The sequence below is a fragment of the Chelonoidis abingdonii genome, chromosome 19 (assembly GCF_003597395.2).
Source record: "Chelonoidis abingdonii isolate Lonesome George chromosome 19, CheloAbing_2.0, whole genome shotgun sequence".
Classification (NCBI taxonomy): domain Eukaryota; kingdom Metazoa; phylum Chordata; order Testudines; family Testudinidae; genus Chelonoidis; species Chelonoidis abingdonii.
Window position 1 is genome coordinate 2508240 of NC_133787.1, and position 13320 is coordinate 2521559.

General features: G+C 50.8%; 1 protein-coding gene and 1 non-coding gene across 6 annotated transcripts in view; both read left to right on the top strand.

Annotated features, from left to right (window-relative positions):
- Positions 1 to 5449: 5449 nt before the first annotated feature.
- TRNAG-GCC (transfer RNA glycine (anticodon GCC)) lies at positions 5450 to 5520 on the top strand. The gene has a single exon. It is a non-coding gene; the product is annotated as a tRNA-Gly (tRNA).
- Positions 5521 to 8504: 2984 nt separating this feature from the next.
- Positions 8505 to 13320, top strand: part of VAC14 (VAC14 component of PIKFYVE complex) — a 214505-nt gene continuing 209689 nt past the window's right edge. For 3 of the 5 annotated variants that reach the window (XR_004375754.2, XM_032795394.2, XM_032795396.2), the window contains exon 1: positions 8507 to 8753. Coding sequence is in view for 2 of the 5 variants with exons in the window: in XM_075073743.1 (XP_074929844.1) it covers positions 8656 to 8753 (98 nt within the window). In the remaining 3 variants the exon portion in view is untranslated. Of the gene's footprint in view, positions 8754 to 13320 lie in introns of all 5 variants that reach the window. The other 2 variants (XM_075073743.1, XM_032795395.2) reach the window with 2 other exon arrangements.

Genomic DNA, 13320 nt, shown 5'->3' on the forward strand with positions numbered 1-13320 from the left:
GGTGCTGCAGCTTTTCCCAACAGAGCAGAGCAGAGTTCATGAAAACATTCACATTGTATCCCAGAAATATGAGGACTCCATCATGCCTCGCAGCTGATCACACCCTCTGGGATCAGAGGCTAGGATGACTGTTGGCAGCATGGTTTCTTTGTTTGTTGTATGAAAATGTATTTTGGAATAAAGATTGTTAAGCAAACACAGAGATTCTGGTCGATATGTTGGCGTGGAGCTGGTTAATGTGATAGTACCATAGTTAGCACACAGACACCCTGTGCCTCAAGAAAGGGAAAATTGGGATAGAAAAAGAATCCAGAGAAGTTGGAGGTTTCATGACTATCTAGAAAGGAGTCAAAGCAGGGGGGCCAGGGGAGGGCTCTAGTGCCCCCTACCCCCGAGTTTCGTAGGGGAGGTCTACGCACCCTTGCCCCAGACAGCCTCTTAACTGCAACAGCTTGAATGTGATATGTGATGAGCCCAGAAGCTGGGAGCAGCACAGCCTTTGCAGCAGGGAGTCTGTTTATAAACAGAGGCAGAGTGATTAATGACAAGCCTTTTGTTATCTGAAAGTAAATTAAGGCTGGTTAGATGAGCCCGAAAGCATTGCAGGCAGGTCAGGTAAAAGACAGGAAACAAAGGGTAGGAATAAAGGTGAGAATGGAGAGAGGTAAATAGTGGTGTCCCCCAGGGGTCTGTACTGGGCCCAGTCCTATTCTACATATTCATAAATGATCTGGAGAAAGGGGTAAACAGTGAGGTCATAAAATTTGCAGATACAAAATTAGTCAAGATAGATAAATCCAAAGCAGACTGCGAAGAGTTACAAAGGGATCTCACAAAACTGGGTGACTGGGCAATACATGGCAGATGAAATTCATGCTGATAAATGCAAAGTAACACACTTGGCAAAATATAATCCCAACTATACGTATAAAATGATGAGGTCTAAATTAGCTGTTACCACTCAAGAAAGAGATTTGGAGTCATTGTGGACAGTTTTCTGAAACCATCCACTCAATGTGCAGTGGCAGTTAAAAAAGTGAACAATGTTGGGAATCATTAAGAAAGGGATAGATAAAAAGAGAAAAATATCATGTTGCCTCTGTATAAATCCATGGGACGCTCACATATTGAATACTGCGTGCAGATTTGGTCACCTCATTTCAAAAAAGATATATTGGATTTGGAAATGGTTCAGAGAAGGGCAACAGATTATTAGTTGTATAGAACACTTTCTGTATGAGCAGAGATTAAAAAGACTGGGTCTTTTCAGCTTGGAAAAGAGATGATTAAGGGGGGTTATGCTAGAGGTCTATAAAATCATGAATGGTGTGGAAAAATTGAATAAGGAAGTGTTATTTACTCCTTCACATAACACAAGAACTAGGAGTCACCAAATGGAATTAACAGTCATCGGATTTAAAACAAACAAAAAAATATATTTCTTGACAGTCAACCTGTGGATGCTGTGAAGGCCAAAATTATAACAGGATTTCAATAAGAGCTAGATACATTCATGGAGGATAGGTCCAGCAATGGCTATTAGCTGGGGTGGGCAGGGATCCAACACCATGTTCTGCATGTCCCTGGCCTGCTTGCCAGCAGCTGGCAGTGGGGGGAGGAATAGCTCAGTGGTTTGAGCTTTGGTCTGCTAGACCCAGGGTTGTGAGTTTAATACTTGAGGGGGCCATTTAGGGATCTGGGGCAAAAATCTGTCTGGGGATTGGCTCCCCTTTGAGCAGGCAGTTGGACTGGATAGATGACCTCCCAAGGTCCTTTCCAACCCTGATATTCTATGAAGGCCAAGAGCACCAGTTGACTACAGTTCATCACCAAGAGCCCTCAGGCCCAGATGTCTTGCAAATACCCCCAGAGCAAAGGGGAAACTGTGACTGTGGGCAGGAAGAAGATTACTGCATGGAGAGACATTGGAGCACAGGTGTCAGTTATCCACCAGTCCCTGGTGGACCCCAAATTCAGAGGCCCAGGTGCAAGCCTTTAAGGCCAACTCTTAACTTGCCTGCAGCCGAGCTGCCTGTCCAGTACAAGGGCTGATCAGGGATATGGACTTTTGCAGTCTATGACAATTATCCCCTTCCCATGCTGCTGGGAGAAGACTTAGCCAACCATGTGAGGCTAACAAAAAGGGTGGGGATGGTCACCCACAGCCAGGCTAAACAGGCCTCCACTCCTAACTCCATTCCTGAGCCTCCTACAGGAACCCAGCCAGAGGTGGTGGAACCAGACCCCAGATCAGAGTCTATGACAGCAGTTGTAGATCCAGTTTCTGGGACCTAGCCAGAACCAGCCCAAGGATTGGAACTGGCAGAGCAGTCAGCAGCAGAGCCCATGCTTACAACCCTACCGGAGTCCAGTGAGCCAGCACCAAAGGGTGCCACAGAGCTTGCACCTGCAGCAGCAGCTACACCAGCACAAGAGGCTAAACTGGAACCTGAAATACCATCTAGTGCACCAGTGGAGAGCGATTCACAGTCGGCAGAGAATGGGATTCAGATATCGGCAGCAACCAAGCTGCTTATTAACAACTGCTTTTGGAAGAAAGGCCCTGGCCACAGGAAGGTTTGTGGGGCTGCAGCCAGGGAAGGAAACACTGGGACTGCATGTTACCTCTCCCTGCCCCTCTGGACTGCAGCCTTCCCAGGCGCCACGGCCAATAGGCAAAAGGCAGGTTTGTTGGGCTGCAGGCAGGAAAGGAAGGTCTGGGATGTGGCTTCCCTGCCTGCAGCCCGTCGAATCTACCTGTGGCCAGAGACCACTACCACCGGGAAGTAATGAGCCAAAGCGCCTGCATCCCTGTCCAGCGACAGAGCCCCTGCTGCAGTCCTAGCACTGCATGCTGAGAGGGGAAGCTGAGGGCAGGGCAGTAGCAGAGGTGGGGGAAGCTGCAGCCCAGGTGTCAGGGCTTTCCATGGGGAGCGAGGATGCTGGGGGAACCACAGAGCTGCAAGGGCTCCTCTCTCTGGCTTCACGTAAGAACGTAACAAGAACATAAGAGTGGCCAGACGGGTCAGACCAATGGTCCAGCCAGCCCAGTATCCTGTCTTCCAACAGTGGCCAGTGCCAGGTTCCCCAGAGGGAATGAACAGAGCAGGGAATCACCAAGTGATCCATCCCCTGTTGCCCATTCCCAGCTTCTGGCATTCCTGCCCATCCTGGCTGAAAGCCATTGATGGACCCATCCTGCATGAATTATCTAGTTCTTTTTTTAACAAATCAACCCCCTTACGGAAGTTTAAGTTCCCTACATCAACACTGTTACCTTTGTCAACCAATTACCTTTTTGTCTTCCCACAGGTACTTTCAGTCTCCTCTCTCACCACAATCAGAAATCCAGGAAGTGTCTTAACTGGAAAACGCTGCTATTTGAAAGCTGGAAAAAAGGGGACACCACAAGAGTCAACAGAATACGAAGTGTGTAGTTGATTCCTTGTTAACATTGGCTTTGCCTGAATATAGCTACCAATGGAAGATGAGAGACAATGCAATTCAGTTCCAGAAGACCTTTTTTTTAAGCAACTAAATTTGGATAAAGAAAGCATTTGTTGAAAGGTTGGACACCTCTGTCCCCTTCAATTAAGGTGTTAGAGTTCACAGACAACCCTGAGACCCTGACCCTGCAGAGGTCCTCCAGTGGAACCTGGGAAGATTAGACACCATTATAGTAAGTAACCTTAAAAACTCCTTTTCAAAAAACAATCTACTAGACAGGTAACAAGCGCAGTTGCCAACTTTCACGTGGTAAATAAGCACCCCGACTTCCACAATACATCAGAAATCAAGCTAATCCCATTTCAAAACACGGCCAAAACAAGCCAATCCCTAAGAACCCGACACACTGTGACTAGATTCCCCCCCCACCCCCGGCCTGCAGTCTGGGACTGTGGTGGGCCAGCTGTGCACTCCTGACTCTCACCCCCACCCCTTGACCCTGTTTGCTGGGAGCCGAGCAAAAGAAGCAGCAACATGCTGCCAGCCAACATTAATTTTCTAGTGCATACAGGGCCTTCAGGCAGCACACCAACAGCTGGCAACACCATTCTCCTAGTAGCCAAAATAGCAAAATCCATGAACGACACGGGAGTGTAATCGTGCTTGTCTGGGATTTAGGTGCTGGTAGTGTAGTTGGTATATGCCAGCGGTGGCCAAACAGTGGCTCGCGAGCCGCTTGTGTCTCTTTCACAGTTAAAATGTGTGCGTGTCACGGAGGCTGCACCGGCGCCGGCGGCCAGGCTTGGCATGTCCTGGGAGGTTGCAGGGCTGCAGCCAGGGAAGGCACCTCCCAGCACTTTCTCCTCTGCCTGGCGCAGCCCTGCCAACTTCCCAGAACCCAGGAGCCTCCTGCTTACACCTATGGCTCCATGCCAGCCTGTGCCTAGTTGGCAGTGCCACACTCCCCACTGGTGGAGCTGGGTATGAGTCACAATGCCCAGCTCCTCTCCTGGCCCATGTGAGTAAATAACCCTCAGGGCGCCTGAGCCCTCCTTGGCATCCAGGGCATCCATTCAGACAGACCAATGGAGGAGGCAGTTTTAATTTCCGCACACAGGGTGCTTTCCTATCCCCCAAGAGCCTCTGCTATTGGCACACGGAGTTTGTGTCACCATCGTGTGCAGGGCCGACTTTAGGCCTATTCCACCAATTCCCCCGAATTGGGCCCCGCGCTAAGGAGGCCCCGCACCTAGTAAGAATCCCGTCCCTGGCTAAAGGCGCCTTTTTAATTTTTACTGACCTGGCGGCGCTTCGGGTCTTCAGCAGCACTTCAGTGGCAGGTCCTTTCCTTGCTCTGGGTCTTCGGCGGCCCTTCGGCAGCGGATCCTTCAGTGCCGCTGAAGACCTGGAGTGAGTGAAGGACCCACCATCAAAGTGCCGCCAAGGCCTCGGAGCACTGCCTGGTGAGTACAAGCCCCACGAGTTTTTTTACAGGGTTTTTTTTTTTAAAGTCATCCCTGCCGGGGCCCCATCGAAACTGTTCAAATTGGGCCCCACACTTCCTACAGCCGGCCCTGATGGTGTGTGTCTGTCTGTCATGTGGTTCCTGCATGTTCTCAGGTGTTACTCGTGGCCCAGTCAGACTTGCTGTCAGTTGATTGCAGGCTACAATCCTTTCCCCTCACTTCCCCAGGGGAGTGCAGAGATCCCAGCTTGCGGAGACCTTCGCTCTACTGTTAGTTCTGCCAAACGCGTCCTTGGCGGAGCTGCGCACTTTTGCAAATGGCCTGTTGGGAAGTGAAATCAAGGCCCTAAAATGAAGAGCAAGACTGTGAAATGATGAGCCTGGGGGTGCTCTTGCTTCCATGATCTATGGTGAAAGGGTTAAGACGTCTAAGGCCAGAATTACATGGTCGCAGAGCAGGACTGTAACCAGATACTTCCTGTTACCATATGTGCAGTGTGAACAAAACAGCTGGAGAAGGTGTTTTAACCAGCTGCAGCATTGGTGGTTCAGTGGTAGAATTCTCGCCTGCCACGCGGGAGGCTCGGGTTCGATTCCCGGCCAATGCAAGAGCAGGGTGTGTTTTTTCTTAATAAAAATAATTGCCCTGCGCCAATCTAACCCTCTGTCCTAGGTCGTCCTTTCCAGGGGACTGATTAAACAATTAGGAAACCTATTACATCAGATTTCTAGCACCAGGGCTGAGGAGCAGTCACATGAAATACTAGAACCTCTGTGAATCACACTTCTTCTAGTGTTGCAATGGTGCTGTGTTCTCACTAGATCACACCTTACCCCAAGGGAAACCTCTGGCACAGGGCTCTTTAATGGCCCCAGCCCTTCTGTTCAGTTACACTGAAGCTGCTACATCAGCATGTGACTAGCAGTTCCTGGCCCGGGGGGATCCCTGGCACTCAGAGCCAGTCTGCGCTGTTGGGGCTATGGAAGCACATCTGCAGCTGTGCCACCCGAGCACCAGAGATGCTCTCGACATCGATGGTCGGGGTTTTTCCATCAGTGTCACTAATCCACCTTCCCAAGTGGCCCTAGCGAAGTCGCTGGAAGAATTCCTTCGCCAACTAACTGCATCTACAGCGGGGTCGGGTCGGGCTACGTACAGCGCTGGGGATGTAAATGTTTTACACCCCCGAGTGCCATAGCTAGGTCGATTTTAAATGGTGTGGAGACCAGGGCTCAGTCCTTAAACAACTGGTGCAGCCTTTTCCTGTAGCTGGGGATTGGTGGCTCGGTGCAGAATTCTCGCTTGTCCCGGGGGCCGCCAGTGTTTGATTCCTGGCCAGTGCAGGAGCAGCCTTTTGAAATGTATGCCAGTCTATGTGGAGGGGCGTGGGACTGCAGTGTGAAATGCACAGCCCCAGACGGCTCTTCCTCAGCTGAGGTTTTCAACCAGCTTTGCTGCGTCCGTTGCTGGTTGACAGGCTGCCAGCCATTGGTAACCATGGGAGAGCAGGTGCTGCTGCTCTCCCTCGGTCAGGGTGCTGGTTTGGGCACTGCAGAATCTGCTCTTCAGGGACTCTGAGCTGATCAGGAGCAGCATGAACAGCGTTCAGATCTCCAGCTTCTTGTACAGAGTCAGATCTGGCCAGGGCGGGGAAGGCTCTGACTTGGAGCTGGATTTCATGATGTACCAGTATCTCACAGCCTAAGGAATTGTATTACCAGGGTACAGTCCAGGCTCAGCTAGGTGGGTTTAGAAGTAGGGGGCGGGGAGGATGCTGGAACATAGATCAGAAGGAGTGTACGGAGGAAAATGTTTCCCCTTCACCGCCTATTATTTAATGGCTTAAAAACCAACGCGATATGTGCTGCATTAAGAGCCCTGTAGCCAAAGGCCTTGTTCAGCCCCAGACTGGCTACAGTATGAACTTTCCCATCATGCCTGTTTTCTGACCGAAAAGGGACCAGTTCTGGGGCTGAGACAGTCAGCCTGCGTGGCATTCAGGCCTTCCTTTGCCTGTCCATGGAGGAACTGGTCAGTGGCAGACAGGGTGGTGTGGTTTGGGACAGGACGCCCTGCCCTGCCCCATTACTAATTGGACTGAGACCCAACATGTCTGTTCTCAGATGTATCAGTCACTGGATGGGGAATTGACCAGATCATCTAGTTCAGTTCCATGAACTTAATTTTGGGGTCAAGGCTGGAATTTCTTACTCTGAAGTTAGGAAACCAGTTTGCAAGCCTTGATGATGCTGGCTGGGTTCCGTTTTTGTAAGGGCTAAAAGGGGAGGAAGGCTGGGCTGAGGTGGATGAGTAACATCTGAATGCTTGGTGGACTTGGAGAGCTAGAGCCTGAGCTTGTGCTAGTGAAAATATCCTCATGGTCGCCTTCCTTCAGCAGAGGGCACCGGGACCACAGGAGAGCTCCTGTCTAACATGGGCCCATACATAGTGTAAAGTGCCTTCTGCGCAGGGGCGGCTCTAGACATTTCGCCGCCCAAAGCACGGTGGCATGCCACGGGGGGCGCTCTGCCGGTCCCGCGGCTTCGGTGGACCTCCCACAGGCGTGCCTGTGTAGGGTCCGCTGGTCCTGCGGCTTCGGTGGACCACCGGAGCTGTGGGACCAGCGGACCCTCGGCAAGCATGCCGCCTTCCCGGCGACCGGCAGAGCGCCCCCCGTGGCATGCTGCCTCCGTTTCTGCAGTGTGGTGATGAACCTGAGGCTGAGCGCTTCCAATAGCCTAGTGTAGACAGGGCTTGAATACCTGAGTTTGGGTGAAGACCAACTACTGGGCAATGGGTTTTTGTTGGTTGCTTGAATGACCACATAGTACAAATATAATGCAGTGACTGGGGTGAGTGGACAAACTGTGCCTGGCGTGTGTTGTATCGGGCCAGGCTATAAGTGAGTCTCTTTCTCTGTGTTGCTCTAGTCGCACACCCTAGAGTGCATCACCGAGGACGAGCGTGAACTTCAAACACCTGCTCCATCATTTTATGCCTAATGGCTATTGAAGGGAGCGGTGGGAGGAGCAGCCGCATTAGGCCATGCACAGGATTCCCCACCTGTGTTTGAGAGAGGCAGCGCTGTATGCGTAGAGCAGGAGAGCCAGGACTCCTGAGTTCTCTTCCTGGCTGATGTGCTGCCTGGCTTCAGGACTGAGCATCTCTGTGCTTCAGTTCCCCCATCTGTAAAACGGGGCAATGGCGCCCGCCTGCAATGTGAATTTGTTCGTGTTTGCAAGGTGCGTTGGGCTCCCCCGGCAGAGCGGCCGGGGCTGGGCAGGGCAGGGCAGTGGGATTGCCCGGGGATGAGGGCAGCGGGGGCTGCTGCTGATCAGCTGTTCGCAGCGTCCCCTCTCTCCTGCCTCCCTCGGGCGGGGCCGGGCTCGAGCCACGGCGGGGCGGGGCCGGGCACGAGGGAACGAACGGCGGCAGGAACGTGCCACTACGGGCCGGGGGGCGGGTCTTAGCGAGAGGAGCACGGAGCGAACCACCAATAGCCCGGAACCGGCAACGGCCATGCGGGCGGGCCAAGCTGCGCGGCCCGCAGAGGGCGGGCGCGGCCTGGACCGGAAGGGGCGGGGCGGGGTCTCGGTGTCATGTGCCCCAGCTAACATGGCTGCCGCCCTGTAGTGACGCGCGCGCCCGCCTGCCCGCGAGCCGAGCCCGCCCCGAGACCGCGCGGGCCCTGTGCCGCCTCCTCCCCCTCCCCCTCCCGGCGCCGGGCCGGGCCGCCGGGGCCATGACCCGGAGAAGGATTTCGCCCCTGGCGCCAGGTGGTGCGGGCCCTGAACGACAAACTCTACGAGAAGCGAAGGTGGCGGCGCTGGAGATTGAGAAGTGACGCCGGGGGCTGGGCCGGCGGAGCCGCAGCCGGCGCGGGGGTCCGGGGGGCCGAGCTCGGGTCCGGCCTGTGGCAGAGCAGACACGGGTGCCGGTCTGTAATCTTCGGGGCGCCCGGGCGCGCAGCAGGGGCGAGGGGGGCTCGCACGAGGAGTGAGGGGTTCGCAGCAGGGGCGAGGGGGGTTCGCCGAGTGGAGTGAGGGGTTCGCAAGCAGGGGCGAGGGGGGGTTCGCTACGAGGAGTGGGGTGTTCGCAGCAGGGGCGAAGTGGGGGGTCTCGCCGAGGGTGGGGTTTCGCAGGCAGGGGCGAAGGGGGGTTTCGCACGGGAGTGAGGGTTCGCAGCAGGGGCGAGGGGGGGTTCGCACGAGGAGTGAGGGGTTCGCAGCAGGGGCGAGGGAGGGGTTCGCACGAGGAGTGAGGGGTTCGCAGCAGGGGCGAGGGAGGGGTTCGCACGAGGAGTGAGCGAGGGGCTGGTGTCCCTAAAGTCCGGGACAGAGTTTAAGGCAGGTTCTCACACTTCATTGCACCTCAACCTCCTTCCCGCAACAAAAATTAGTTCATGTCCCCAGGAGCGAGGGGGTGGGACACCGAACCCCCAGTGCTTGGGATGCAGGGGCCACAGCCGAAGCCGGAGGGCCTCAGTCCTGGGGTGTGTGTAACCTGAGCCCTGCCACTCTGGGCTGAAGGTGAAGCCCCAGGCCCTAACAAGTCTAGTGCACACCCTGGCAAACCCATTAAAACTGTGTTGTGACCCACTTTGGGGTCGTGACCAACAGTTTGAGAACCACTGAGTTAAAGGACAGAGCTGAGTGAAACCTGATCCAGAAATTCCTTTCGTTCATAACAGTACAGTACGTTCAGTATCCCTCTGAAATTGTGATTCTAAACACAAAAGCATTTCCAGTCTGGGAGCTTGAAACTAATGAAACAGTGATGCTCAGGTTTCACTGTCAGAACATGGGTGCAGTGCTCAAAGCAGAGCATCAGCTGTGAAAAATCGGTTACATTATTACATAATTGGAGATTCAAAACCATAAAACTTCTCGTGATGCAATCAAGAATCTATTGCTCTGTTTGTTGTTAAGATGCTCAACAGTGTAAGGTGCTGTGCAATGGAAACCAGAGGACATTTTTGCTGCTTGCCTGGAGATGGAAACTTGTCTAGCTCTCTAAGTATTGATGTGTTCCTTTTCCATAGAGCACATTTGACAGGGAATTAAACTTTAGGGTATTGGGGTGTGTGTTATAGACATTTCTTATTGGTGTTTGGCTGAGATCTTATAGGATGGTGAAGTGTTATGTGCAGATGGTTACTTTGGTTCTAATTTTGTCCGGTCTTCTTTCCTTCTCTGCCCACTCTACTTACTCCAGCATAAGCTTTCTTCGTGCTTTCACATTTGCCTTCACTCCCCACCCTAAAGGCAGCATCATACCCTTTTCACTCACTTTCTCAATCCTTCCAAGCAGTCGCAATGTGTGTGGGATTTGATATCCCAGGTCTAGGTAATAATCTTCCAAAGACTTCTTTACAGTAGCATGCTTTGTAAGTGATGGTCAGTGGTGAACTGCGGCTCTGAAGCCTGTGTACTACAGAGGCAGCCAGTGCGGGCTGTGCTGAGCATTGGTCAATAGCAAGTGTCTAGCAGCAACACTGAAGAGAGCTCAGAAACCACTTTACATGGGTTGTCAGGACCATGCATGTTTAAGGACAGAAGGAGGCTCAAAGCTGTGTCTTACTCCTGGGGGAATGCTGCACCACTGTACAATACAGAACAGTTGCATCCATGCAAGCTGTAAGTCTCTAGTGTAGCCATACTAAAGTTTAAGGTGTCTTTTTTCTCTCTTTTTGTGCTACTTTATTCTGAATAAAAAAGGCCGTGCAAGGTTTGCAATCCTCATCTCCACCACCCCCAAAAATATTTTGCTTGATTTTTTTTTTTTTTTGCGTTAGAAATTCATGTCTTTTCTGCCACAAGGCACTATCCTGAAAAGTAGTGAAATTGGCATCTCAAGTGTCAAGTAAAAGGTGAACCGAGAGGATGGGATTCTTAGATTGCTTACTTCAAACTATTTTGTCAGGAATACTTATATAACTGACAGGAAACCTTTAGGACTCTGCTAAAGATTGAACAGCTCTGTCCCTTCAAATAAAAGCGCTCAATAAATCGGGGGGGAGACCTCAAAAAAATTCCACCAGCACAGCAGGGACAGGCCAGCTAATGGCTATTAACAGGCTTGGCGGAAATCAATTTTTTTTATAATTTTGAGAGATTTGTTTATTTTTAGGCATTTTTCCATTTCAGTTTATTTAAATTGTCATAGTTGTGGGAAATTATGGGGGATCAGAAAGTAGGGAGGGGCAGACAATAATTATTTAATGAGGAGACTTTAAGATTCCAAAAGTTAAAGCTTTATAACCAATAAATCACAAACTTTCATAGATTCTCAGGCCAGAAGGGACCACTGTGATCACCTAGTCTGACCTTCTGTATAGCACAGGCCAGTAAACATCTCCCAAACATGCCCTAGGCATCATCTTTTAGAGAAACATCCAATCTAGGTTTAAAATGGTCAGTGATGGAGAATCCACCATGACCCCTGCTACATTGTTCCAATGGTTAATTACTCTCAGGATTAAACATTTACTCCTTGTTTCAGCCTGGATTTGTCTAGCTTCAACTTCCAGCCGTTGGATCGTGTTAGCTCTTTCCCTGCTAGATTGCAGAGCCCATCATTGAATATTTGTTCCTCATTTAGGTACTTCTAGACTTTAATCAAGTCACCCACGAGCCTTCTGTTTGCTAAGATAAATCAAACTCCTTGAGTAGATCACTATAAGATTTGTTTTCTAACCCTTTTATCCTTGTGGCTCTTCACTGAACCCTCTCCAGTTTGTTAACATCCTTCTTGAGTTGTGGGCACCAGAACTGGACACCGTATTCTAGCAGTGGTCGCATCAGAGGTTAAAATAACCTCTCTACTTCTAGATGAAATTCCCCTGTTTATGTATCATAAGATTGACCATACTGGGTTAGACCAGCGATCCATCTAGCCACTACCCTGTCGTCTGGTACTGGTCACTGTCAGAAACTTCAGATGGAATGATGAGAACAGGGCAGTTTTGTGTGATCCATCCCCTGTCCTGGAGTCCAAGCGTCAGGATGTTTAGGGACACTAAGTGTGTGGACTTGCATCCCTGAGCGTTAAAACACTGGCCAGGGCAGTCAGGGATTCTGTGACTTCACCAGACCCCTGTGACTTCTTCAGCTTCAGCTCTTAGCAGCTGGAAGTGGAGCTGTACCATCTGCCCCCTCGGCAGCGGGACTCAGGCTGTCAGTCCTCCTGCCCCCTCCCCGAGGGGGGGCCTCCAGTTGTCATTCCTTAACCCACTCTCCCAGCCTTGCCCCCTGGTTATTTCTAGTAAAGTCACAGACAGTCGACGGGCTTCTGTGAATTTTTATTTATTGCCTGCGACCTGTCCGTGACTATTATTAAAAATTACCGTGACAAAAACTTAAGCTTACTGGTCATGTTGGCTAATAGCCATTGATGGACCCATGTTCCACGAATTTGTGTAGTTCTTTTTTGAACCCAGTCGAACTTTTGATGAGTTCCATAGGTTGACTGCATTGTATGAGGAAGTACACCTCTACGCCACTATAATGTGGTCATGGGGAGCCAAAAATTCCTACCGCATTATAGCTGAAACCCCGTTATATTGGGGTAGCAGCAACAGGACTCCAGTGGGATTTAAAGGGAGCCCTGCTGCTGCCACGCTATATGCAAACCCATGTTATATCGAGTCGCGTTATAGTGAGGTAGAGATGTACTTACTTTAGTTTGTTTTAGACCGGCTGCCTATCAATTTCATTGGGTGATCCCTAATTCATGTGTTATGTAAAGGGGTAAATAACACTTCCCTATTCACTTTCTCCTCAAAGTCATGATTTTATAGATCTCGATCCTATTCTCCCCCTCCCCCACCTTAGTTATCTCTCTTCTAAACTGAGCAGTCCCAGTCTATTTAATCTCCCTTCATGGAAGCTGTTCCACACCCCTAATGAATTTCATAGCCCTTTTCTGCACCTTTTCCAAGTTTAATACATCTTCTTTGAGATGAGGAAAGCAGAATTGCATGCAGTATTTAACATATGGGTGGATCATGGATTTATTTAACGGCGTTATATTTTCCCTCCTCTGATTGTTGGGGACAGTTCCTCAGATTTATCACCTAAAAAGAATGGCTCAGGTGTGGGGATCTCGCCTATGTCCTCTGCTCGCAACAGCTTCATTTTCCTTGAGTGCTTCTTTAGCACCTTGATTGTCCAGTGGCCTCATTTGCTGTTTGGCAGCCTTCCTTCTTCTGAACTACTTACAAAAACTAACAGCAAGGTGGTGGTCTTTTTCCTTAGCTAGTTGCTCTTCAAATTCTTTTTTGTCCTGCCTAATTTTACTTTTACACTTGACTTGCCAGAGTTATGCTCCTTTCTATTTTCCTCAGGAGGGTATGACTGTGACGGGTTGTCGGCCTTGGGGTGCAGTCTGGGACTGGGATACCACTGAG